Source organism: Scatophagus argus, chromosome 9, assembly GCF_020382885.2.
Source record: "Scatophagus argus isolate fScaArg1 chromosome 9, fScaArg1.pri, whole genome shotgun sequence".
NCBI lineage: Eukaryota > Metazoa > Chordata > Actinopteri > Scatophagidae > Scatophagus > Scatophagus argus.
This window is the reverse complement of record NC_058501.1, coordinates 3,321,986-3,349,869: the sequence shown is the minus strand read 5'-3', so window position 1 is coordinate 3,349,869 and position 27,884 is coordinate 3,321,986. Positions and strand designations below refer to the sequence as shown.

Sequence of the window (27,884 nt, the reverse complement as noted above, 5' to 3'; positions counted from 1 at the left end):
ACAGTTAATGACTTCCAGCATGACAACAACCATACATATTTTTCCTATAACCTGCTGACAGTTAAGAGTTTTAGTAGAGGAAATGGTCACTTAGAGACCAGAAGCTGCTTCTTGTGCTATAATAAAAAAGTTTATCGGCTATGTTTAAACCAGCAAAATTAGCAATTCCAACTGATGATAATGTCATGTCACATCTCTGCTGTCAATAAAGCCACAAAATACCACCCAAAATACTTCAGTAAGAAGGAACTGAAGATCAAACTTGCCTTATCTTCATTGTCAAATTACAAATCATATCAAACACTGTCACAAAAACGGAACACTGAGTGGACCAAGGATGTGAGCTTAAATCAAAGGTTGTTTTTTGTTTTGTTTTTTTGTTTTGTTTTGTTTTTTTTAAAAAAAAGGTTTGTTTACATTCACTGTTTCTCTTCAAAATTTTGTGTTTCCTGGAGTGCTAACAAATGTGTTGTTTCTCTTCACATGCAACATTTGCAAAGCCTGAATTGTTTGCGTTCATGTTTACCAGCTAACTTCACTGCCTCTGTTGGAGCATTGCAGCATATCGCAAACAAACAAAGAGTAAAACAAAACTAGGATTTAAAAGAGGATCCTATATGTCCTTGATACTTCAAAAGCTGTCTTTAAACTTCAGTTATTTAATTTTTTATATTTTTCTTTCTATGTTTTATTGATTAAACAATTTTAGCCCTCGATTCCGTAAAGCTACGTGGTTTCCTTGCAGTCTGCTCTATGTGTTCCATTTGTGTGACGTGACACTGCTGATCTGTGGACGGTGATAGTCACCAAAGAAATGACAAGCTAAAGCATTTGCGCTTCTCACTCTTCTGCTCTAGGTCTTAAGCATCTATTGAAAACAAGAAAATATCCTTGTCAACACAAGAGACTGAGCATGTTCTTGTTTGTAGGTTCAGGCTGGCAAGTCAGGGATCCTTTTCAGGACTGGGGACAGGCTTTTTATAACTGAGGACCTCTACTCTATGGTGTTTGATTAAAAAGCACTGATGATTGAGTGTGTGTGCGTGCATGTGTTTGGATATATTCACAGTTGATTGGCACCGTTTTTGCAGCAGCTTCAGTTCTACAAACGTCCCAGCTGCTCATGCAGGCAGATGTTTCTGCTGCTGTCTTTTCTCTGGCTCATTTTTCCTGGACTGGTAGAATGGCAGTCGCGGTGAGATGGTCCTGCAGGTACATCCAGTTGGCCCAGCTGGCTCGGCTGACAGTCTGGACGCCTCTGTGCCGCCCTGCTGTGAGTGGGCATCACAACAACAAGGCACTGGTAGACACTGATGCTGAAGGAGGAGGGGAAGACAGAGTACAACAGGGGGGAATAGTCAACACATCGCCTTGACCACCCCCCCCTGCACTCTGCCCCCACCTCCGAGACCACCTCTCCAGTGTCCTGGTGTACAATCAGGTGACATCTGCTGTCCAATGGCCACTCGGGAAGAAGCCTGTCATGATGTCCTGTGTGGCTTTGAGCGTCAGCACTGGAGAGCAATTTGTGAGGTGGAGATCAGTCCATCCAGTCCGACACTGAGCATGGATGTGCAACTTAAACATAAACACAAAAGTCTGTATCCCTGAAGATTGCTTAAATGAGATTTGGCACACCGTGGTACTACATTATTGGGTGGGTGGGGGGTGGGGGTGGGGTAAACTGATCACAGTGGTCATAGTGTCCAGCAGTCTCCCTGGATCCACATCTCACTCTCATCGTAGAGTACCTGTCATCAAACAACCATCAGAGAACATTACAGAAACAATAAACAAAACTAGACAAATCCTACAATGACTATCAACAAAACAATCTATCACCCAGGATGTTTGGAAACACTTTACCTGTGCAAAGATAGCTTTAATCTGAAGGATGCTCTGGACATGATCGATTCACTTCAAACCACTCATCGATACAGCTGGGAGGGGGAGGGACAAGGAACAAGAGATAAGAGATGACAGACAAGAACACAGTCATGAAAGCCCCAAAATGTTTCTTTTGTTGCATTTGGTGACATCTAGTGGTGAATAGGGGTAGCTCAATGTAGCTCAATTAAATCAAGTGTGTATCCATATCCAAACTTAGTCTGTTAAGTACACATTTCCTCTTTATTTGTTCCCCTAATGGTGTTCCTGTGCTGAGATGCATTGGAGGCCCTAAAAAAGACTCACTCTGGAATACACTAACTCAGACAGCTAAAGCTTGATATTAACTTCAGATAAACTTGGAATATAGGGGTGACTGGTAAGAGTGACTGATAACTCTTTCTGTCCGATAGCAGAAGGAGTCAATTTAAGAAAACCTACCACATTCATTTTTCATATTCCCCTCTTACATTTAAACACTTTGTCCAACCTCCCCTAATGTTGCTACCATGTCCTTGTGGACCTCTGAGGGTGATGAGCCTTTGAGAACTAAGTAGTAGTTAACTGCATGAAGGCAGATCCATTTTCACCAACAGTGCTGATTTACTTGCACATGCATGGAATAAAACTCACCTCCTTCTGCCTAAAGTCACGGATATATCAATTAACACAGAACAAGGACTGTGTCCTCATGATGCAAATGAAAGCATTATTTTAATACTGAAGAAATAAAGCTCAAGCACATCTTTCATGGAGGGAAATAAATGAAGGGAAATGATGCAGCATTTTCCTAAACAGAGTCTTCATACCCTTTATGGTAGATGCAGAGACAGGGCAGGCGAGCAATGGTGTCTCCCTGTACCAGCTCCTCCAGGCAGATTGCACATTCTCCTGCATCCTTAGTCAGGACGTCCTCTGTAAGACAACGGACACATCACACCACAAGCGTGAGTTATATCTGCCATTAAAACTACTCTGCTTACCAAAATGAATATTAGATCAGCATGTCAATTTGCACATATATTGTACAGGACAGTCTTTTTGTTAACACCAACAACAAAAAACACTGAAGTCTGATTTGCGTTTGTGTTCTGATCAATTATTATTTATAATATTTTATAGAGGTTTATTTATCTATTACACTGTATTTACTGTTACTGTCATCTGTAAAGATTGTTAATATAAAATGGTATGCTTTTATTACAATCTTTTTCTAACTAGCAAAAATTTCAGGGTTTTTTTTATCGTGATTTATTGGAAGAAAATATGTTGGCCAAAATCAGATTAGCGGAAAATTTAGAGGAAAAGTCGAAGAGATCAAGGCTGTTGAGCTGAGGTCTGTATCCGAGGTTACGATCCAGACACAATCAACTCAGTTATAGAGCTAACTGAGCTAATGGTAGCTGTAACTACAGCCAAAGATAGCTGTAGCCCAAGATAACAATAGTAAACAATATGGAAAGCCGCGGTGGGTGGTTACTATGGTAATATGATGTATTTTTAGAGCTATATTTATATAATTTTTGATATTTTACAAGTTGTTCCTTTAAAGGTAAAGCACATGATTCTGAAGAAAGATGATTATTGAGTCTCATTCCCAGGCTGTCAAATAACAGCACTTTGGGTTGGTGGCCCAAAGCATTACATAACTTAAGCGCATGATCACATGCACTAACATGCACGCGCAGCCCGGCCCAGCTACTAAAACAAGGAGCAGAGAAGCTCAGATTACAATACACAGGGAGAGAGAGAGAGTGTTTGGTGCTATACTAATATTCAAAATCTCACATATCTAATCTTTACATATCGGTGTTAGTATGGAAATTCACAAGTCTGAAGCACCACTCTAACTCCGCCAACCCCTGTAGTCTTGTGTTAAGTGTCAGTGTGTGTACACACTCAGCAGTGTTCTTCTTTTAGTGCTATGCATAGCACCGGTCTGGGTCTGAAGTGGAAGTCAGTGTGTGCACCATTAAACCCATCACCTGCAGCAAAACACACAGTCATTAGAACTGGCCTTATGTAATAGTGGATTAACCCACATAGGCCAGGAAAAGCCAGTTATTACGGACTGCAGCACATGGCATCCAACTCAGCTAAGGAGAAAGCATCTTTAATGTAGTGTCAGAGCCGCAGCCCATTCAGTCTCACAGTCAGAAACAGACAGAGAGAGAGGATAACAGTACTGATGGTGCAGATAGATATTTGCTTTGTTAGGCATGTCTGATTTAGTGGCAGAGCATTACTGATGTCCACACCGCATCTGTACACACACTGGAGGATAGAGTGAGACAGCAGCTGTTATTTAATTTTCAATTCAATTCAATTTTATTTCTATAGCACCTTATACAATCAAAATTGTCTCTAGATGCTTTACAGAAACCCAGAGCCTGAACCCCCGAGCAAGCAGACAGTGGCAAGGAAAAACTCCCTTTTAACAGGAAGAAACCTTGAGCAGGACCCGACTCACAAGGGAGAACCATCCTGCTGATAGTCGGCTGTAATTCGTCTCTTTACAGGTTCACACGCAGTTGGTGTTACAGGATCAACTGATGAACACTGTCCCAAAAAGATTTATTCCAATCCAGTCATTGCAAAAGTCATGGATGCGACATGATATTATGAGGACAAATGCAGCAGCATACTTATATTATTATTATTTATTTTATTGCCAATCATTGGGTCTGCATGGGTCTGCGTAATTTGAACGTTACGCAGACCCATGCTACCTGTTTCCAGTCTCTATGCTAAGCTAGGCTAATCACTCCCTTTACAGTTACATTAATCCTTACATCTGACTCTCTGAATTGAAAATTATATATATATGTATATGTCACATGTATTTTTTGTCCACACCTGTGTCTTTGCACATTGAAATCGACATTGTTTGTCTGCATTCAGCCTAAAAATACTTACTTGTTGTTTTTGGTGATAAAAGGCCAGACAGCAGTTAAAAATGTCTTGCTGACCTTTTACCTCTGCGATGACCCCCCCCCCCCCCCCCCCCCAAGCAGGAAGGATCAGCGATCATGGAGGGGGGAGGTGTTTCAAATAGCTGCTTTTACTGCAGCAGGTTGACCTCCGAGTTGTAGTTTCTCTATCTCGGCTGTTTACTAGAATGAACAACGTGGTTCTGACAGTGTCATCAGTCTGTTTCACAGCAGGTCATAAATCTGAAACGAGGTCATGAAAAATCTCAGCCTATGTAATGCAGTTCTACGGGAACACACACAGACAGGGGGAGCTGTGATGTTATGCACACATGACAGCTGCTGTTTATGTGTCTGTGTCATGAACCAGGGGTGGATATATTTATAAATCAGAGGTTTGTGTGTCTGTGTATGTGCGTGTGTTATTTCAAGGCCAAACCACAAGTGATTGACATGAGCTCTGGGGAATTTTCACCTTTCACCATTTCCTGTTTGTGCTGTGCTGTTTTAAAGCAGTATCATTCTGACTGGCTGTGTTGATTGTCATTAAATTATGTCAGCCCCTTGTATGAAGTCTTGGGTGGGTGGTTTATTTATTGTATGTGTTCTAAAAATTACAGTGACACAGTTTATATTTGCATCACACATAAGATTGCATTTATCAAGAAAAAACATTACTGGTGTCATGCATGGAAACAGTTAGACTACTGATATATTGTGTGTGTGCGCGTGTGCATGTGTGTGTGCATGCGTGTGTGTGTGTGTGTGTGTTAAAATGGAGAGGTTGCCCTTGGAAAGCTAAAAGCAAACAACTGAGAGGAATATAAACATGTTGATTACAGATCTTCAGGGTCATATAAGTCCATGTGTATGAGAGTGAGAGTGTGTGTGTGTGTGTGTGTGTGTGTGTGTGTGTGTGTTAAGCGTGCACACAGACAGAAAAACAGTCCTGAGTGGCTGAATGGCCACAAACACCACAGAGCAGCTATGATCCCACAACGCTGAAGGGAGAAAACACACAATCGCCAAGTGAACATGAATTACTAACTTGTTGGCTGGCACACTGAAACAACAGCTTATCAGAAAACCAAGACAGCAACAACAGCCTATGTAGGCCCACATTAAATAGGAAACACTGCTCCACAATCAGCACATTTATCAGTTAAAGGGTTAACATTGCTTCCTGTTCTGTGCTTCAGTCTTAGTTGTCTAACTTTTTTTCCAGAGGTCCTGAAGACTCCGCCACTCGGTCACTGCTTGTATCTGCTTACTTTCATCCCTGAAACGAGTTTGGTCAAATGTGCACTGATGTAAAGTGTGTAACTCCACACTTAAGGGTACTTTTACCTCTGGACTGTACTCAGCTGAAGTACTTGTATTTACTGTGAAACTGCAGTTGACTGTTTAAAGCTTCATGTTCCTTTGAACAGAAACTCTCAGTGCTGCAGTGTGTTTAGCTGCTCTCTTAGCCAAACACACTGCAGGACTGCTAACTAGCTCTCCTCCTGACAACTTCAATATGGATTTGCTACGTCCTCTTGGTTTAACCAGCACAACACGTTTGTGACTGATGGGAAAGGTGGATTATCATATGTTCTCGGAACATTTCAGCATCTTCGTATCTTTTGTAGGCCTTGCACCAAAGAGTCAGCCAGTGCAACTATACCAACAGTGTAATGTATTTGGATATTTGGCAGCGTACATAACAGCTGCAGAAAGCACTTTAACCACTAAAGAGTGGTAACTAAAGTTTCACTTTAACATGTCATCAAGTTACAGCTGATATGACCTGAACGAAAAGATTAAAAATCTTTGTTTGACCCAAATTTCAACAACTGCTCAGTTGCTGAGATATCAGTCGGCAAAGCCACTAGTGAGGCAGAAAGGCTTTTCCAGGACACAAAGTATGGGCGGGCCGTGTGGCCAAAAAAATATCACATCTACTTAATCACAATCACAAACCACAATCTAAATTACGATCCTTTGTCTCAATTTTGAAATGCGCTGCAGATTACAGCCAGACTTGAAACAGGCTGTGAGGTCCTCCATTTGAAGCATTAAAGCTCTTTTTTGGCACAAGCTCCTCATCCGCCATGCTGCTAGCTGTTACTCAGCAATATTTACAGTATGCAATTTGTCCAGTCAGCACGGCCATCTAGTTGGCTACATCATTCTGTTGGTTTGTTCACTGATCTGTTGGTCAGCGAGGTGATGTTAGGTTTGGAATCAGACATAAGATGACACTAAAGAATCACCTGAAAAGTAGATTGTGGCCTTCAAGACTGATCACAATCTAAATCATCCAGTTGCACACCTCTAACACAAAGGGATGAAAAAAGGTTTATGGAGTTCTAGCATGGCAGCTGAGGCTAAGAGAATTCACTACAGAAGTGACCTGATGGAAACATGAACACACACATACACCAGCTCTTAAGACAAGAACGTTTTATAAACACACTCCCCAAATCTAACATCTTGTATCTTTGAGGAAGTGCTGCGCCTATAAGACTATCTCTGTGCTTTCCATTCTTTAATCCTTCGTCGACTGGTGCTCTCTAAACTGTAGGGGACCAATCGGGCCGTGGTCATCATGCGACTAAAAGACAGGAAGACAGAGAGGAATCTGTTCCAGCTGAACAGGAAGTCAGTTTACTCAAAGAGGAACTCAGCTGACCCCCAAAACATTCAGCTGAAAAGGAAATGCAGGGGAAAGTGTATAAGCTGTGTGTATACGTTCAGGGCACACTGAGCACTGAGTTATATGGCAAAGACAAATAGCTAATAATAAATTCACACTCTGCTGTACTGTGTTCATTCTCCAGTCATTAAAAAAGTGTATTTACTATGCATACACAGAGAGTAAAAATCTGAACACAAGCTGAGGCGCATTACAAAGTCTGAATGTGAAATCAGTGAGTCATGCTCTCAAACTGAAAGACCTTGCTCTAAAGAAAAGACAGATCAGGATAAATTTTGTTTGACTTCATTATTCAGTCTGCAATCAGGTTCATGATTATTTGATAGAAAACCAGTTGATGGAAATGCACCTGATTCCGGTTTTTGTTTTCTGTTTCACGATTTTTCAAAAGTTCGATTCAAATTTGCTTGATAATTAGACGGAAACACAGCAACAGATATATTTATATTTCAGCTGTATACGTCTCACTCAGCAGAGGGAGACCAGGCGCCATATACTTTTATCATTCCACACGTCTGACTGGAGATTTCATGCTGCAGGTCTGGGATGATCTGAATCAGTGGTCTGCAATAAGCCCTCACTGTGTTGTGCTCCGTATGCCTTCACTGCGGCGATTACCTTCACAAAGCTGATACACCAGCCCAATTTCGAAACCTGAGTCTCAAAAGCAAAGGCCAGAGGGATTTTAAGCTGAGTAAACAGCAACAAAAATGAATAAATACAAAAAAAAACAACCACTTAGTAGAGTGATAACATTTTCCCCCAGTCACATTAACCATGCTTGTGTTGTTATGAAAATACATGAGAGCGTGACAGACCATTGATAAATAAAAGGAGAAGCTGCCCCAAGGCAACCCCAGTGTTAGTCTACAGTTTATATTACAGAAATATTACAGCAAGATTACACAAGATTTCACAGGGAAGCAGACTGCAAACAGAGAATCCAGTTACATAACCAGAAAGCTGCGATTGTCTGCTTTCTTGAGAAGGTTAGTCATTTTTTGAGTGCAGCAGGATAATTATTTCTATTTGCCTGCTGGAAGGTGTCATTATTAGCATACAATACCCTATATTCTTTTTTTGTTACATTTTCATACATTTCTGTTAGCATTTATTTGTTTCACAATGGCAGCATTGTTTTTGTTTTGTAAACCCACACAATACAATATTACACCATGTATACAAAATTTCTTTTTTTAATTAAAGTTATCTAAAACATTTATATTTATACATAGCTGTATTTCCTTTGTGATTTTTTGCGACACATTTATTCGCATGCTGTAAATTACAAAGCGGCGGTCAGCCCTACCGTTATACGTCACTCTGGGTTTGGTTAAGCACAAGACCAGGTGAAGATCCATCTCATCCGATGACACGAACTTGGAGCACACAGGGCACTTGAAGCCTGTAAGAAAGAAAAGACGCAAACGATGAGCGTGTTCTCACATTAATCCACAGTTCGCTGTTTGATGTTTCATGTTCCTTTGAGCAGAAACTCTCAGTCCTGCTGTGTGCTTAGCACCGCCGTAAGCTATTAGCCCTGTTAGCTGTTAGCTCACTTCTTCTGCTGCTCACCAGCTGCTAACAGCAAACAGCTAACTAGCTCTTCTCCTGACAAATAATTCACTGACACTAACACACTCTGTAAAGCTGAGGAGATCTGTGCAGTTAAGTGATCATTCTCTATGCCTTTGTCTTCAAGTCACTTCCTCAGCATTACAGAGTGGGGCTTAAGGAATACAGATTTTGTCACAGTTTTCATCAGTTTGGCTTAGCTTACTTTTCATTAGTTTGGCTTAGCTTACTTCCTCATTTGGTGACATATTTGTTAAAGACAGCTAAAACAACTGAAACCCATCTGAAGGGCAAAATATATCAAAAATAACAAGCCACGACTGTCCTTTTGTTCATATTTAACAAGAGTCTGATATGAAAGACCAATGCTCCCACTAGTCTTTCATATCAGACACTTGTTAAATATGAAAGACCATTGGGAGCATGTGTACCGAACAGGAATGACACCAATGTTGACACACAGTTTAAACAGATGTTGCTTTCTAGGTTCAGGTCATAGGTCACAGGTTCAGTCATTATTGCTTTACATCAATCAGTGACATTGTATATGAAAGACCACTGACGATGAATTAAATGATGATTCGCACATTCTCCTCCCTTAATGTTTCCAGTTGGCTGTGATTAAACACAAAGACAAATCCTGCAGTTTCCACTCACATAACGGTGCCCTTTGGCACAGATTACCTTCAAAGCAACCCCCATCCATCATCCATCAGCTACTTGCATACAGGTCTGCAGCAGGGGGCAGAATGTCCCATATCTCTGACCAGTGACACACACCAGAGCGTAAATGAGTGGACTTTTCACAACAGTAAAATCTATTTGTCTACATGTTGTAATACCGATGAGGTAAATAGATTAGTGCAGCCAGAAGCAGGCTGTACACCGCTTGTCTGACCTATTTAAGAGAATCACAGCACACCCACACAGGATGCCATCTCTCAGACCTCTTGCCCATCTGCTGACAATTAGGTACGTGCAGTCGAGGTGTGCTGTATTTGAGAGAGTGGGATAAGAAGGAATTTCAGCTCTGTGTGAATCGCCAAAGTCATTCTGAAAAATACTCTAAGCCCAAACTCTGCACTACCTGTGCAGCCGTGATGACTCATCCGGTAAACGGTATGGGATGCTCTCTCCAGGAAATTAAATTGCTGTGTGTGTCCTCCTGCATGTTGGGCGGTCATGCTTGCTCTTGGCAGTATTAAAACTCTGGCCTCTTATTTCTCCTGAAATCACTCACTTAGGGTGGAATAGGAAAACATACAGCAAATGACAAAAATGTTGTTTATAACCCCAGAGCAATGTGTATGTTTCCTCTTGTTATTATTGCCCAACAGCAATCTCTGCTGCTGCGGTAGGACTCATACCCACAGAATCCACGAAAACAAACAGTGAATTAGACAACAAAGTAACATTATCTGAAACATCTGCTGCCTTGAGGAACCAATGTTGAAAGCTGTAGCTCCCAAAACAACACTGAGGAAAGGTGGAAGTGGTTGAATGATGAGGCAATAGGAAAATTCTGAAAATGTCTCTTTCTCTCCTTGCACACAGATGTTTGAGGATGGGGGATGTTAAACTCATCATCATTATGTTATGATAAATGGGGATAAAACATGTTTATGGACAAAAAGATCGTCCCGCTTGCTTGGAGAGAACAACATGTCGTTTCTTTCTGTTTTTAGTTAAAGTATGAGGATGAAGAACAAAAAAAGGAAAAGCCGGAAGTATGACGCTGCTGTCATAAGAAAATATCAAAACATCTAATTTCAGATATTTTTTGAATTGACTGCAAACAAAGTTGATTTCCTTTCAGCCGGGTCTTATAAAACATGTCACCGTCTCAAGTCGTTTTGCTTTAACACCATCGATTTTCTTTTCTTGTGTCACTTTGGATGCAAATGTCACAGAGAAAAAAGTCTAGTGACGTATAAAGAAATCATAAAATGGCAACAGCATTAATCGTCACACAAAATGTCCTTAAAAGTGGTTCCCTTTTACTGTTGTTGCATGTCGCTGTAGTAAAACATATGTGTTGATTTCCTTTATTTTAGTTCCTTGTGTTCCTCGTCTTTATAATTTAAATTCTGGTTCAGGAGGTGAATGAAGTTTGCGTTTTTTTCAAATTTGGAGAGCGTTGACAACGTGGAGGTCTGCTGACGTGCACACTAGATTGAGCAGACAGGTCACAGAAACTAAAGAGAGTTGCCTAACAAGCACTGGTCCTTCAGTAGATTCTCATGACTCAAGAGAAATGTTAAGTGACTGTAATCCCACTCCTGGTGATAGCCAACTGGAAGCCAGGATGTTTTTTTGGTCCAAGTAGATTTTGGACTAAAAAAACATTTACGAGTCCAAAGCAGATTTATGAGATATCTGAGATATTCTCATTTAATCAAATGACCAAATACCACCTTGATAAGAGAAATGGATCTGCTCTCTGAGGGCTTAATCAGGCACAAGAAAGCCCCGAAGCCCATGACCTGACATGGAACAAGCCAAGAAGAATTTGCATTAGGTTGAGACTCAACATCTTGTAACGATGGGATCAACGGAGGGGGTTCACAGAAGCCTTATTTACCACAAGAGATAAAGGCAATTAAGTAAGTGAGTCAAGCCAAATAAACAGTGAGTATGTTGTATGTATGTTATTATAAAAACCTGAACAAACATACACAAACAAACACATAACATGGAAATAAATGTGCTGTCTGCTAGTCTGTTGTGAAATAATTTGTGGTGCTCAATAGTGACTGGCTGAACATCCCTTCATTTGTTGCTGCAGATTTCTGATCTTTCTAAGTTGTTGAGTAGGAGTAAGCCTGACAGAAAACAATGATACACTTGAGTATCATGATATCATCTTTTTTTGACCCTTTTTTTCCAGGGTTGTTACCATTTATACCTCCACTCCACTACATCCATCCATTTTCTATACTGCTTAATCTATCATGGTCGCAGGGGCGCTGGAGGCTGTCCCAGCTGACTACGGGCAAGAGGTGGGGTACACCTTGGACTGGACACCAGTCAATCACAACATCGACACAAAGACATAAAATCACACACACTCACACCTAGGGGCAATGCAGAGCTAACAACAATAATAAAAATAATATTAATACTAATAGAAAATAATAGCCAATTAACCTAGCGTGTATGTTTTTAGATTATGGGAGGAAGCCGGAGTATCCAAGAAAACCAACCAGGACCCACCAGGACATGCACACTCCGGACTCGAACCCGGAAACCCCTTGCTGTGAGGGCTAACCACTGCACCACCGTGCCGCTCCACTCCATCACATCTTGCGGGCGAATACTGATCATCATTAAATTAATTTATGTAATTGGGCATGCAATTTATTCATTTTGTGTTGTGTTTAAACTCCCAAAGCTGACTCTTCTAGTTCAACAGCACAACTGACAGGAAGAAGTGAACACACAGAACTAGTGTAAACACAAAGAACAAAGGTCTAAAAAACAATATAAACCCTTAATCAGATTTTAGCCTATACATAGCCTTACATGGGAGATGTAACTGGTTACAAACAAACAACTTTGGACATCTAAACGTAGTTGGCCTGATCAGTGCTGTCAGCAATGTATGAATGCATGAAGGGACCACAAAATAAGTTTATGTGTTAAGTTTTGGTGAGTTTTATGTTCTGTAAAGCATAGTCACTGACAACCTGACAAAAGGTGGCAACAAGTCTCACACGTCACATAGACAGAAGACTAAACAGTGCGGCAGGCAAAAAAAACATAAAAATATCCTGTTACGACATGTTTGTACACGGCAGTGCAGACTGCTGAGGATTCTGTCTTCTACTGGGGAAGTTAAAAAACACAAGGCTGTCAAGCACATCATGCTGCACACTGTAGTGTTTTCCTCACAGCCCACATCAAAGTAGGACAATTACAAGAAGTCAGTTCCATTTCCACACAGACTAAGAAGAACACTGAATAAAAAAATTAAAGGAATAAGATCTTGTGATGTATAATGATGAATGAGATGAGGTTCTGTTTCAACTGAAAGTGCAGATACTGTTCCCTAAGGGTTAAATACACAAGATTTTGAACATTAAAATAGCAACAAACAACTAGTGGGCATGTAAAGGCATGGTGGAGTTGTAGCGTCCAGGGCAGAGAATGACATCACACTCCCTCTTTTCAATTCAATTCAAATCAATTTTATTTAAGGTGCCAATTCACAACAGAGTTATCTCAAGACATTTTACAGGTGTGTAAACAACACATTCAAAAAAAAGAAGAGAATCAGAGAGAAACAGGTCCCAGGACAAAACCCCACACTGAGTAAGCATTTGTCGACAGTGGCGAGGAAAAACTTCCTTTTCCTCCGTGTTCACACTGATATGTTTTCATTTTAAAACAAATTTAAAACAAATATAATCTCGGTCCAGTTTTTAGCACCATTTGAGAACATACTTTGTTCGTTTCAAATCCAGCAGTTGTCAAACTGGTTGTCCCCCAACATGATAAGTGCCATGGTCTTCTACTATATGTCAGTTGTTGGGCTCATTGCAGAGATAATATTGGCAAATTAATATTAAACATGACAGAGAAATGATGATCAGATAATGGTAAGGGGATCAGAGTTCTTCCAGTTCATCCTGTTGGGGGCATGTAGTGTGTACCAAATGTAACACCAATCCCTTCAAAAGATGTCATGTTATTGCAGAGCTGGTGAGGAGCTGGGCTGGCTTAACTATTCATTTAAACTGCCTCCAAAATTAGCAGTGAGTTTATTCAAAACTTCTGACACAACAGAAGTTGAAAATGATGAATCTCAGAATCCCAGTACACATGATGACAAGGTGGCTGATTTCTCTAGCTAGCTTGTTTTTCCATGTTAGTTCTCCTGGTTTGGACTGACGGACCGTCCATACACACGGGTTTGGCGTGACTTTATTCACAGACGTGTTACTTGCTCTTATCCTTCACGCAACTCTGGATGAGTCCGAAGCCAATGCAGAGAACACGTGAAGACAAATCAATCTGCACAAAGCTTAAAACGTGTCGCAATTCTTTTTGCTTGAGAAATTCTTTTCTGCTCCATCATCGTTGTCTCTGTGCTGACGAAGACCAAAGTGACCCACGCATTATAAGTTATCCTCAGAGAGACGCGTGCAAGCCAACAGTCACTTGGCCACAGCTTAAACACTTTACACACTGTTAACCAGAATACTTCACACTTTTGACTGAATAAGCACCATATCACTGATCCCCATCTCATATGCAGTTTGGAAAGCATCCCAGGATACCAGGTTCATTATCCACAGTCCTCAACTCAGTTCTCCTCCAGCCCCTGAATCAGCACATCCTGGACTCCATGCTATTAAATGGGATTTATGAAACATCATTTTATCGATCAGTTCACTGATCGACAAGCCTGACTGCACACCATCCCTCTAGCTCAGAGTATCTAACACACACATACACACACACACACAAACACACAAATTGGCACTTAGAATTTAATTCTCACAAATTTTTACAAGGGTAAGCAAATTCTCAGGTTGAAAATTGCCTGGGATAAGGAGTAGGTGAGAGGGACGGGATCAATCAGGACCGGCCCCCTTTTCTGCAGTGCTCGTCTCTGCTGTGTGCTCACACTTTGATGATGATGAAGGATAGAGGAAAGTGAGGTTCTCCAGGAAGAGGAGAAAAGGCAGGAAAATGTTAATGTGAATGTTTAAAGCAGTACCAGTGAATTATTCTTTTGGTTTTTTGACCCTGATTTGCACCACCAGTTAAAATCAAAGATAGACCTTTCTATGTTCCTTTGCTGGACGACAGAGTTGCATTCTGATAGCTGCTTCAATTTTAGATCCATTTCCAAATTGTCAAAACCTTTGGATCCATCACCCTCAGAAGCAAACACATCACGTACTCAATCTCACGGTGGCTCTTTGTTTATTTACAAAGAGCAGTGAACAAGACATTCAGGGAGCAGGATTGTCATTTTTGCCACGCAGTGCTGACTTTCAGTTTGCTTGCTTGAAACTGAAGTGTTGATAACCGGAGGCAGGTTATATTAGCTGCTGGTAATTAACATGTGGGGCCCTTTATTCGTGGCAATGCAGTGACCAGCTCAGGCAGCCCTCTAACTGCTATTTTCCTTATCTTGAAAGTGGCGTTGTCTGTCTGTATGGTATTTGGTAGATAAATCAGTAATCAAGATATTTGTTACAGCCCCAGTCACATTCTCCAGGGCAACTACATTAAGGGTTCTCTGATCTGGACTTTTGGGGGCTAAAAAGGTTGTTTCTTCATTTTATTATCAAACTGTACTCAGCTGAAATACTTCAGTACACATGTTTACTGTAAACTTGCCGCATTGTCACATTAAACTGTAGTTCGCTGACCCCTGAACAGAAACGCTCAGTCCTGCTGTGTGTTTAGTGTCGTTGTAAGCTGTTAGCTCACATAGCCAAACAAACACCCCACAGGGCCCTGCTGCTCACCGGCTGCTAACAGCTAACAGCTAACTAGCTTACAATTTAAATACAGATTTGTGATGTGATTTGTGATCTAGTAGTTCTGCCCTTAAGCTGTTAGTGACTGAGGGGAAAGATGAACAGGTACATCAGGTACAGGAACATTTTGGAATATTAGTTATATTAATATTATTAATTTAAAATGTGCTTCATATTAGTTGCATGCCTCATAATGAACTACCATCCATTGATAATAACTATAGTAACAGCATGAAAAGTGCACCAGTGTGGTCAGCACTCAATTCAGGTTGTCATTTGCTAAGCAACAGTCTCAAGCACATTATCACATGTGGAATGAATATGAGCCAATGACAACCGGTGGACGATCAATCAGAGAACCGATTATGGTCAACATTAATGAATCATGAGTCAAAACTGTAATCTCTCTGCTGTTTTGGCCAACAAAATGTGATTACAGGCTTCAACTGAATTCTAACTTTATTTGAAATGTTGAAGGTTGAGTCAAAATAGATCTGACAAGGGATTCTAAATGATTCAGAGTCAGTAAGTGGATTTCACACTGGAATCAGATGAGATGATGCAGGAAACAAGTGAGGGCCATCCCATTGATAATGGAGTTGTGAACCAGTTGTCCTGTAATATTTGCGTAACTGGCATCTGCACTCCAGGGGTCCAGGAGAAGGTAAAAAAAGGAAGTAGAGTGAAAATAGCATAGCAGGGAAATGGGCTGAAAATTGGCTTTTAGTTGTTTGGAAGATGAGTTTAAGTGGGGTAAATGACGAGAGTCCTTCTAAGGGGATAATGTAATACTGTCTACCTACGTCAATCGGTGTATCTCTCCCTCAGTAAACATTAGCATCACACACAAACACAGAGCAGCGGGTGGCAGCAGTGGAAAGGCCAAAATATCCCACTCAGGTCCAAGTCAGGTCATTTAGAAAATAACAACTTCCACTGCGATGACTCACCTAAAATGACTAGAGAACAATAACAATAAAATTCTAACATTCTGACTTTTTACAAAAATATTGTCTTACATCACAGAGTGAAGGTGTTGTTGTTGCTGTTATTTTCTTGTATTACCACTGAGCAAAAGTTCAGGTTTAGGATGACTCAAGGTCATACAAGACTTTAGTTTTAGAAACAATCAATTTCATGCAAACCTTAAAGAAAAGTTCGATGAATTTCGGGAAATTTAAGCCCAAGTCAACGTTATAGTAAATAAGATCTGATGTCGGTCTTTCTGATGCTTAGATGAGATGCATGATGTAAATATAAAACATTAACAACAATTTGTTGTCTTGAAGGGAATTACTTTTTGTTGATAAAGCTGGTAGCGGCCAGAGTGGAGGCTTAGCACCCGGCATCCTGTGCTTTAGCTGGAGATGCTGCTGGACCGGCTGGTTAACTGTAAACAATTACAGCTTGAAACTCTGCCTAAAGTCACAAATTGTAGTTTTTACCTATCTGTTTGTGTACACTTTACACAAAGAGGTTACAACAACCTTTTAGAGGCGATGATTGGCATATTTTCAACGTTTTCCCTCTGCTCGCAGTCTTAAGCTAAGCTAAGCCAGGCTGTGAGCAAGAACAGTGACAGTGAGCTTTGGTACTGAAAATAAAATTTGAAGATAAAACATGAACTAAGAAAGAAAACATTGGCAGTGAAACATTTGTATATGGAATAGTAGTATTGACATTAAAATATATATTTGGCATTGAAACAAGTTCTGTTAGTTATGTGATTTGATTTTTATTTTGTATATTTTTTGCATCCTGTTTTTCAGTGACGATCTTCAGATTTTATTCTTATTATTTTCAATGACTTGCATAGAGAGGATGGATTTGAGGGGAGGGGCAAAGAGAATCTGATATGCATATCTGCATATTAATGACAGGCATCACTCCTCTTGAGTAACACTACACACCAAGCATACAATTTCCACAAGTTCACCTTAAACTCCCAAACCCTAAGTGTGTTTTCTTTTTTTTTTCACAAAAAACTGGTCTGGATTAAAGTTAACTTTTAACTTCTTTCTGTGTTTTATTTTTCAGCGGAACTTGTTTGAATGACAAATATTTTTTTTCTTCACCAATAAAACCTTCTCAAATATGAACGTTTCAATTCGAATGTCTTCAGTGCTTAATTTTATTTTCCTTGCCAAATTTCACCATCACTGCTCTGGCCACATATGCTAGCCACATCCCACCCCCGATACTTTAATTATTCCATGTCCGTTCAGACTCTAATTATGAGTATTCGAGTGTGAAATGCCAAGTGAGAGAAAACAGCAACATAGTCGGGAAGCCGACATCACTGTCAGCTACATGTAGACAAAAACCAGCATTAAGTGACAGCAAAGGTTCCACCAGGTGGTGTGTGCTGTTAATCATCTGCCATCTGAGAGTAGGCAGATGGACAACACTTAAGATAAACATCAAGGAGGGTGGGGGGGGGGCTGAAAAGAATGTAGTGGGCTGGCAAACAAACCAAAGTGCCTGCTGGCTGGCTCTTCTCGCCGTTCATGTGGACGGGGCATGACTGTGTGAATGTTGCCACAACAGGAACTGAACATGCTTGCACACACCAGACAGGCTAGAATGGAAAATACACTACCCACGGTGTTTTTACTTTGACTGCGTGTCTGTGTGTGGCAGGTCTGGTCTTGTCAGCAGGAGGGATGGAACACAGTTGAAAGCAGATGATTTTACGAAAATCAAAAAATGGTTAGAGGCTGAGTGGATCATAAATCAGAACTCCTGAACCACTAAACCACTGAACTTTCAAAAACCCCATCATCCTCACTCTCACAGTCAGACTGTCTCACGTACAGCATATACCACAGCAGTGTATCAGACACAACATTTGTATGTATGAGAAACAATGTGTGACATGGTGATGATGTCTGGGAAGAGAACTTGAAAATGCAGCTAGTTAGCTGAAGCAGAAAGCTACGGTACAAGCTACTAAGAACAAAAGTCAGTTAAAGCTGCACTTATATGTATTTTTCATGTTAACAATGCATCAAGTGACTATGTGTAATGACAAGACATGTCAGAGCGAGAGTTATCACCTAACTCTGCACTTCCCCTCAGCTCTATGGAACATTTAACCATCTTTCAGCTCATTGTTTTGTTTTGCTGTCTCGCCACCCCACTGTTGATTTTAGTGTCACTGCTCTCATGAACCTCGTTTCCAGCCAGAGCAGGTGGCTGTTTTCAGTGAAAAAGCACTTCTAAACCCATTGTACACTACCAGCTCAGCACCTCCCAGCAGACAGACACAATACATAGTCTTCAGAATTTCAATTATAACAACCCGTCATGTTTGTCCTTTGTAATGTATGATGTTTACTGCATGTATGTTTCTCTCTCTCTCTCTCTTTCATCCTCTCTGTCCTGTCTACCTCTTCTTCCCCCTCTTCACCCGGCCGACTATCAGCAGGATGGTTCTCCCTTGTGAGCAGGGTCCTGCTCAAGGTTTCTTCCTGTTAAAAGGGAGTTTTTCCTTGCCACTGTCTGCTTGTTCGGGGGTTCAGGCTCTGGGTCTCTGTAAAGCACCTAGAGACAATTTTGACTGTATAAGGTGCTATCTAAATAAATAAATTGAAATTGAATTGTAAGTGGTGAAGACAGTGGAACATTCAGCAGCTATAGGGACCAATGCAAAACTAAAAGAAGATTCATTTTGGACTCAAAAATCACCAGGAGCCCAGAAACTCCAAACAAACATGTGAGACGCACACTTTTAATTGAATATGGCATCAAAATACTTGGCACAGCGACCAAATAAATCTGTCTATCAGTCTGTTAATGAACCTTTAAGCATCAGAATAATTGAAAGTGTGCGTGCATGATGTGGCTCAAAGCAGTTTGCCAAACCTGCAGCAGGGGGCAGACAGAGTGGAGCAGGGAGCGTGGGATCGGCACTTGATCAGCTCTCAGCCAGTGATCTTATTGGCTGCTCAAACCTCTCCTCTACTTTAAATCACATGACAAGAAGGTGCAGAATCAGTTCAGAAAGCAGGACCGCGAAGGCAAAGCCTGGGCTTCTCTAATGACTTAAGTCTTGGTCAGACCAAGAGTAAACTTTTGGGATTTCAATTAGTGGATTTCCGTCCACAGAGCTTTCATAGTGACTTGCCACTGACCAACTGAAAACAGCCTTAACAGCACTGACCTGTGAAGAAACAGAGAGAGTCCAAAATGGAAGAAGTGATCACTTTAGCTGTGTCAAGTGACCTGTACTCACTACGAAACCAAGCTGCCAGCACTGCCTGTTTCACAAAGACTGAGGGGAAGCTGCAGCTGTGAAGCCTAAAGATGAGCCTTCAGATGGTCGAATAGCTTTGGATGCCTTTTATGATGGTTTGCTTTTCACCGTTTGGAAACAGCTATAAAGGATGGGTGGACAAGACGCACAAACTGACACCATAGAGGCATAACCCAGCCCGTCAGTATACTCCAGCTTAACTGTTGAACACTCTTCTCCTACACATTCCCAACATCCAAAGCGAGGGCATCAAAATGAACAACAGTGCAATCAAGCTGACTTTATGCAACTATTGGCCGGGTGTGCGGAGGTCAGAAAGTATGCTCCAACTTGCAAAGGAAGAAGTGAATCCAAGCTACAAAACCCGTAAGCGACGTCACAGCTCCTACTTCCATGCACTGAAACACCGACACACAACGAGGAGACTCAGGAGAAGAGATTAGGAGAGCAGGTCAGGTAGCCACTGGCTTATCTCATCAACATAGATTTCAGCTAACCTGGACTGACCACTCAGCCACTAACACCGCCTAGGCTCAGCTCCGTGATGCATGATCTCCCAAAACTTCACACTGACCTTGACAATGTTACTGTTCTCTATATGAGAGAGTGTGCAGGCATCACTGCATCCTTGTTCATGAATAATGATAGCAGCAGTAATTCTGTCACAAAGTGCTCTGACTCCTCACTAACCTCTTTGACGGCTCCAATCGGGCTTTAGCTTTATGCAGAAAACAGGCGAGCAACAAATCCATTGTCGCTCTGCAGATGGACTTTATCAGCCAGCTTCTTTGAACAATCTCACAGAGCAGTAACACACTCCTGCTGGTTTGCCTCAAAAGGAATCAAATAATGCAGCTGCTGATGGAGGAAAAAAATACACAAAAAAGAAATTACAAATGTTGCGCCTACAATACCCTCCATCAGCTAAGTCACAGCTTGATTTAATGGGAAATCCAAACTTGTTTATACAGAAAGGAAATTAAATCTTTTTGTCACTGCATGTGTGAAGACTTCTGTGGTAACCTTCTCTACAGTTTTAACTGTACCACAGTTATTCAACTAGCTATTCAGCTAACATGCTTGCTAACAGCCAGTGACTATGGCAGCTCTGCTCCTTTGAAAAGGTTTGCTTCAGGTAGAGCGCTGTGAGAAAAGTCGGCGAATGTGTGCGTCAGATCATAAATGTTCATATGGAGAAAAATAAAACTAAGCAGCGCAGCATTTACTCCACTGTATATGGCACTTGATTATGATAATGATTATGATGATTACCTTCATCCAACATAATTTATGGCAAATCATAATAAATCTTGCACAGGCTAAAAAGTGTTGAGTGTAACCAAGACAGCTTCTTATTGCTTCTGGCATATTTTGTCTCTTAGATTCTTAATTACAACAAAAACAAAAATAACACTTTATAGTGCATTTCACAAATGATTAGACTGACTCAAACTTTGTGTTTATTGATAAGGTTTTGTGTCACAGCTAACACTCTAAGGTGAGTTACAGACAGATGGTACTGTTTGACCTGTGGTTATGGGACAGACAAAAGCTGTATGCTGTTTTCTTAAGGATTCAGTGCTTGAAAAATAATGTAGCAATCATTTACATGCCTTGAACGATCTGTTCCTCAATGTCTTCTTTGCATTACGACAAAGAAATGAAACAGTACACAATTGAAGTTTTGGTTTCAGTTCAGGAGGATATGATACGTGACACGACTAAAGGTTTAAAGGTCTACTACCTCCATGTAACTGCTGCAATCTTCATTTTATGAACACTGATTTATAACAATTGTTAGTAGTGTGCTCCTGTTCTCTAGGTATGCGCTGCTGTTCTGAAAGGCATATACATGTATACTGTATGTTCTTTTCAAAATAAACAATCCAATAATAACAACCACTCCAGGCAGTGATTGGTCAGGTGTATGGAGGTATGAATGTAGGCAGGGCTCAAGCGCTATCATTTCATCTTTCATACAAATACATCTTTTACTTTTCACGTGAACAACATTCCTTGGGTCACGACTACAAAGACACGTAGAAGCTCTTAAAAGAGTGGAATGCAGCAGGAGGCTATGAAGGCAGGCTTTTAACTTCACCTTCGAATGTGGCCATTCAGAAGAGATATGCACAGCTCACTACCTCACCATCTCAGTGCCACTCCATAACACAGAGAATGCCAATGGAAAGGGCAGAATGTCACAGGTAATTCTGCAGTTCATGGAGCCATAACAGGATAAAAATGAAATGTTGAGCATGCTGTTAAAGAAAGGAGTGTGGTAGGGTCTTGAAATTCAAAGGTTGCATTACCATTAGAATATGAATATACTCAGCAAATATGGTGAAAATGTCCCTATTAGATAATGGAGCGTTATGTCAGGTGGCCTGATATGCTGTACTGTTGCCACTTGACTTACAGAAAGCACAGAATGATCAGAGACAACAATGCAGAGGTGTGACTGACTGTCACACTGTGCTCCCATCCATGGCTTTTGGCAGTCATGCAAATGCGTAGGAGGTACTGCATGGAGTGGATAACAGTTTGTTGTTAATTAAATGCATATTACAAACGAATGTTACAGCTGGCGTAGCTATTGTTGTAAAGAGACATGAAGAGAATGCGCTCTGGTGAATCTACAGCTCCGTACAGCACTGAAGACTGATTTATTAAACCTTTGACCCACTGTAATTGCTTTTTGCAGAGAAACAGCAACTAGGGTCCTCAAACCCAATTTCCCCATCCGGGCTCTGTTCACTATAAGCACATCCACGAAATCAAAAGTTTACTACAATTGACAACTTGCATCCACTTGCTAAAACCAGGCTGCTGAGCTGTTATCAGCCTCTGCGATAGGAAGCTGTAACCATTCAAATCACACAATGATTACAGGAATGCATTTCCATCATGAGCTTAGAGCTTAAAGTCTAGCAGGGATGGAGATTTTACAAATAACCCGAGCAGTGGTTACAGACTGTGGGCTATGACATTATCTTTCTGCGCACACACACTGCTTGTCCAGGATATAAAGGAAGGACATAACCTTTCCAAAAGTTTTTTTTAGTTCTATAATTAGATTTTACTCAAGGATTTGAAGACATCCAGAGATCAACTCAGACCCTTTAATGGCAGTCTTTAGCATAGAGCTATTCATATAAATATGCAGACAGATAATATATAGAATTTAAATGTATGCTATTAATCTTGCATACTGTATACATATACATAATAACCCATTTCATGTATCTGAAGTAATCTATCACTCTTTCAATACTGATTCATTTGCACTTTTAATATTTGTTTATAATACAAATACCTGACTTGTAGACATTGTTTATTGTTGTTCAACATATCTTTTTCCTGTAGAAACCAGTTCCAGTTAAAACTGTTGACAACAAAGTTTTTGGATTATCCAAAATAATGGGAAACTGTAACAGAGATATTGCCATTAAATTTTCTTTGAATGTCATTAATCAATATGGTAAGCACCACAAATGAAATTCTGTTCACCTAGCATGTGTTTTGGAAAGATATCTCAACACTCAGAGATAAACATTTGAAACTTTTAGGCCTTGACACCACTACAGTAGTGTTAAGAGAGACAGAAAAACCTCTTAAATTAACTGGACAACTACTACACCACAGTTTATCTCCGTCCCTCCCTTCTTCCCTCACACACACACACACACACAGAAAGTGAAGTACAGGCCATGTCACGGCATGCACCACGTTGTTATGTAGAATCGATTTGATGCAGTTTAAACTTAAATTTCTCTCATGCTCTCTCAGTGTTCCACACACTTCAGTGAACAGGCTGACCATCCATTTAGTTGTCAGGTTGAATGTTACACAGCTTCTTTGCTGTATTTCCATCAAACTGTTGAGTTAACTTAAGATCAGCACAACACAGAGAGAACACCACACCACCTGCTACCACAGCCTACAAAAATGAGTGTGTGTGTGTAGTATTGATTCCTCTATGCTCCATTATAGAGGAAAGAAACTTGACAAGTTGAGTTAATTATTATACCTTGTTTGCTGACTCACACTCACATTAACTAGCTGTGTACACAACCTGTCACATGTATGTACTGTGCATGCATACATGTTTGCTTTAATAAATACACTCACGTGCTTCAACACTGACATGAATTACCTATCACTGCTTTTTCAAGCCCTCAATGCACTACAACAAAACAATATGCGAGAAGTTCTTAATGCGTTACCGCACACCACCTTGGCATCGGAGTGCAGGTTTTTACACAGCTAACACAAGAACTTTGGACCGACAGGAGGAGGGTAGCTGGCGTTTAGAAGTGGGCACCAGAACGAGCATGTTACAGTCAGGTGTTAGCACCATACCGTCTTTGCTTCAGGTTAAGTTAGCTTAGCATGCTACTGTTCTGTGTGCTCTGCAATGTTTGAGCAAAACTGCCAACACATGAGATTTCACGACATAACATTATTACAGTGACGCCGAGAATTGTTTATAGTTTAGCATGTAAATTACACCTGCCTGTACTGAAAATACTGTGTGGAATTCGTATGTACCACAGTAGTGTTGCACTCATGGTAGTGGTGTGAAATGAACTGTGAGTGTCCCAAAACGACCCACAACACGAGTTAAAAGCAAAGAAGCCCCCTGTGTCTAAGTAACATTAGTACAGTATAAAATATACATACATGAAATTCCCACTGTTGAAGTGCTACACAAGTCAAGAGCACATCATATAATGATATCAACACGTATAAAAATCCTGCCAAAATCCCTCAGAATGTACCAGACATGACATATAAGATCTATAAGATATACACTACCCAGATTTGTCATTTTAGAGCAAAAACTCACATTAGAGATTGCTTCAGCGTATACAGAAATGTCACACACAACAAACTGTGTGAATGGATTTCAGTATCAGTATATCATCCATCCATACAGATTGTTTTGGTGTGAGCTGCTGATATGTCCATAACTCGGAAACTCTAGACGGATGAATAGCACCACCGATAAGAGGAAAACTGTGTATTTTTGATGTTGGGGTAAACTGTCCCTTTAATCTCTACCTGTCTAATAATGCCTGACTAATCAAAGATGGAATTATGTGCTTGGAGTTCCTTCTTCCATGTAATTGTAAGGATATTTTGACTTTTGACATGCTTTGAACTTCCTTATTTCAATATCTGACATTTTATTACAATATGACACAGAACACCATTTAGGACATTATTGCTGGTGACTCAATAAAAGATGAAGAGGTCGGTATCATAAAGTTTTATTCACTCAGGTTCTGGTCAATGTATGACTTCCTCTTCATTCTGCTGGAAACTGCCCAACCTGGCTGCAGCTTTTTGTCGCTTTCCCCGGCTGCAACCACCTACTCTCTTTCACTTTCCAAGCGAGGCAGATTTCATCTCAAACAAGCCTATTGTCTTCTTCAAATCCTTTTCATAATGTATAATTTGTCTGTGTGCAAACACTTTCCAGCATTTAAGTCTGGTTAACAAGAAACTATAAGGCACAGAACAACCAGCCAGAAAAAAAAAATCTCTGCATTTAAAAATTGGATCTCAGGTGCCCTTGAGGTACTGCTCACCTGTGGAACTGGACACCTAAAAACAGTCTTACCCTCGGCATAATAGGAGAGCTGTGACTGACCTGTGGCTGCTGTTGTATTCTATGTAATGACATCAAGGCATCTGATTGAGTCATTGATCAGTTTTAGAACCTGGACTAATTGGGTGTTCCGTCTCCAGAAGACTCCAGTCACTGCAGCTGTCACATTTGATCAATGTATTCAACAGGAACATGTTCACGAAGAGGCTCACACAGTTTATCTTAACAATGTTTGGCTCCACTCGAACATGTGAGTCATCGTCCTCACCCATGAATTCCATTAAAACCAGCAGGGGACACTCACTCAGTGGCCAGTGATTGGCATCAGTGTACCAGTATCAGTGTCACATCAACATTAATTTGCTTCCTTGTGGGTATGTTCACTGAACCTCAGTACTTTTTGAGTATGGACTGAGGTGAACAAATGGCAAAAAAATAGTCTGTCAGAATCTTAAACTTGTTAAGGTATTTTTCAATTAAACAACCTTTTAGACTTCTGGCTGTATTGTATTTAATGAATGGAATAGAATGCCTTTATCGTCACTATACACACAGTGAGATTAAAAGCCAACTAATGCATGGAGAAGTACACCAATCAGCCACAACATTAAAGGCACTGACAGGTGAGGTGAAAAACATTAATCATCTGTTTGCAATGCAATGTTCTGCAGGGAATACTTGGGTTCTGGCAGTCAAGTGGACGTTGTCTGACATACACTACGCACCTAAACATTGCAGACACAGACAGGTGAGGCCTCCCACCTGGAGGGAGGGAGCTTTGACCTGTCAGGGGAAGGGGCACAGGACCTCTGGGGGTATAATGTGGGTCCCCAGCATCGGAATGTGGGATCCTTTGAGTCCCCTCAAGGCACAGGATACACAACTTCATAAAGCTAACAAACGATGGATAATCTTACTGGCTAATTCCCTTGTTTAAATTTAAATTTAAATTAGATTATATTTTAAGACAATAAATAAAACAGGCTTTGTAATTTCCTGGCCAATGCAGAGGCAGCTCGGAAAACTCAGGGAAGTAAAATTTAATTTAATTTAAAAAATGTACACATCTTAGTTGATGTCAGATCAAACGTACCTCCCGTGGGTCAGGACCCCCACAGCCCTGCTCTTGTTCTATATTCTCCCATTTAATGACCACGTGTGGCCTGACCAAATGCCAAACAAGCGTTAGTGTCACTTCAGTTCAGCGAGTCACTGAGCTGTGTCAACATAACACAGAGGCTCTGCCCTCTTACCTCCGAACAGATGAGGCGAAAGGTGTGCTGGCAGCGATCCTATCAACAGCCGGGGACCTTCGCGCCCTCCTCCTGAACGCTCCCTGTCCGCCGCTTCCTCCGGGCTGCTGCCGCCGGACTCCTGGGAGCTGTAGGCTCCGCTGCTGTTCGGGATGTTGATGCCGGATTGGGGTCTGGAGGTCCCGGAGCCTCCGGAACCCCCCACAGACCTTGCCCTGGCTCCGAGGTGATGGCTTGCGCTGGACGCGCCTGCGGACGCCCCGGACGCACTGTACGCGTGGTACCTCACACCCCCGGCGGTAGTCCTGCTAACATTACTGCCGTTGCTGCCGGACGTGCTGGAGGGCAGGTCCGAGCCGGAGTAGGCTCTGGTCCGTCCGTTAGCAGCTGGATTAGCAGTTGGGCTGCTCTGCTTTGCCCCCATGTTAACCTCCCCTGACTCGGCTTTGAAATATTAAAGAGGCGCTCTATGAGCCACTGCGGGACAGAGCGCCAGATTTACGCCCGAGGCAGATGGCTTTACAGGACAGTCGTACTGGGAGAAAAGAAAAGCAGAACAAACTCTGCGTCGCTACGATCCCATCGACATAAGGAAAATGCAACTTAGTGAAAAGTTGACAAGAGCCAAAGATGTACGTAAAACTTTAGAAGCCGTCACCATTGTATTCCGTCAGTAATAGTTGTGTCCGTGCTGCAGGTAACGTGGATCCGTCCTCGTCTGAGCCGCTGTTGTGGACCTGCTGAGCTCCGGCCGCTGGTTACTCCTCGGTGTCCGCCCCGCCATGACTTCTGAGCAGCATGAAGGAGTGAAGAGCTCACTCCTCACACCTCCCTGCCTGACAACACATTGCTCAAAAGAAGGAAGTGATGGAGGAGAAAGCCTTGCACGGAACCGTTTTATCGGCGGCAGCAAGGAGACTCAGTGCGCAGGCGAGGCGTCAAGTAAGCTGAGCTCGCAAGTATTTCCGCTCAAAGGTTTCAAAATAAAGCCATTGCGGTATTTCACATGGAACACTGACAGTCCAAAGCGTAATTGGTTCAGTTAGCTAAAGCAGGCAAGAAGTAAATCCTGTCTTGTATAGTTTATATTTTTTACAACCTTGTTTAAGTGAGATGCTAAGGCCTGTAGTTTGTAGGGCTGTCTGTATACTGGCAAGTGGTTCTATTCAATTTCATTT

General features: G+C 41.3%; 1 protein-coding gene across 1 annotated transcript; it reads right to left on the bottom strand.

Annotated features, from left to right (window-relative positions):
- Window positions 1–401: 401 nt before the first annotated feature.
- Window positions 402–27,884, bottom strand: znrf2b (zinc and ring finger 2b). Its single transcript, XM_046399765.1, has 5 exons — window positions 26,707–27,884; window positions 8,825–8,920; window positions 2,697–2,802; window positions 1,867–1,940; window positions 402–1,751 (listed from the first exon to the last, which is right to left on the bottom strand). The coding sequence occupies exons 1-4, from the start codon at window positions 27,128–27,130 to the stop codon at window positions 1,883–1,885; spliced, it is 684 nt and encodes a 227-aa protein (XP_046255721.1). The 5' UTR covers window positions 27,131–27,884; the 3' UTR covers window positions 402–1,751; window positions 1,867–1,882.

What these genes read in the sequence shown, in the direction of transcription:
- znrf2b (XM_046399765.1), bottom strand. Translation starts at nt 27,130, where the DNA reads ATGGGGGCAAAGCAGAGCAGCCCAACTGCTAATCCAGCTGCTAACGGA. An exon ending in ACCCAGAGTGACGTATAACG is followed by an intron (nt 2,803 to 8,824) that starts GTAGGGCTGACC and finishes GTTGTCTTACAG; the next exon opens with AGGACGTCCTGACTAAGGAT. An exon ending in CTCTGCATCTACCATAAAGG is followed by an intron (nt 1,941 to 2,696) that starts GTATGAAGACTC and finishes TCCCCCTCCCAG; the next exon opens with CTGTATCGATGAGTGGTTTG.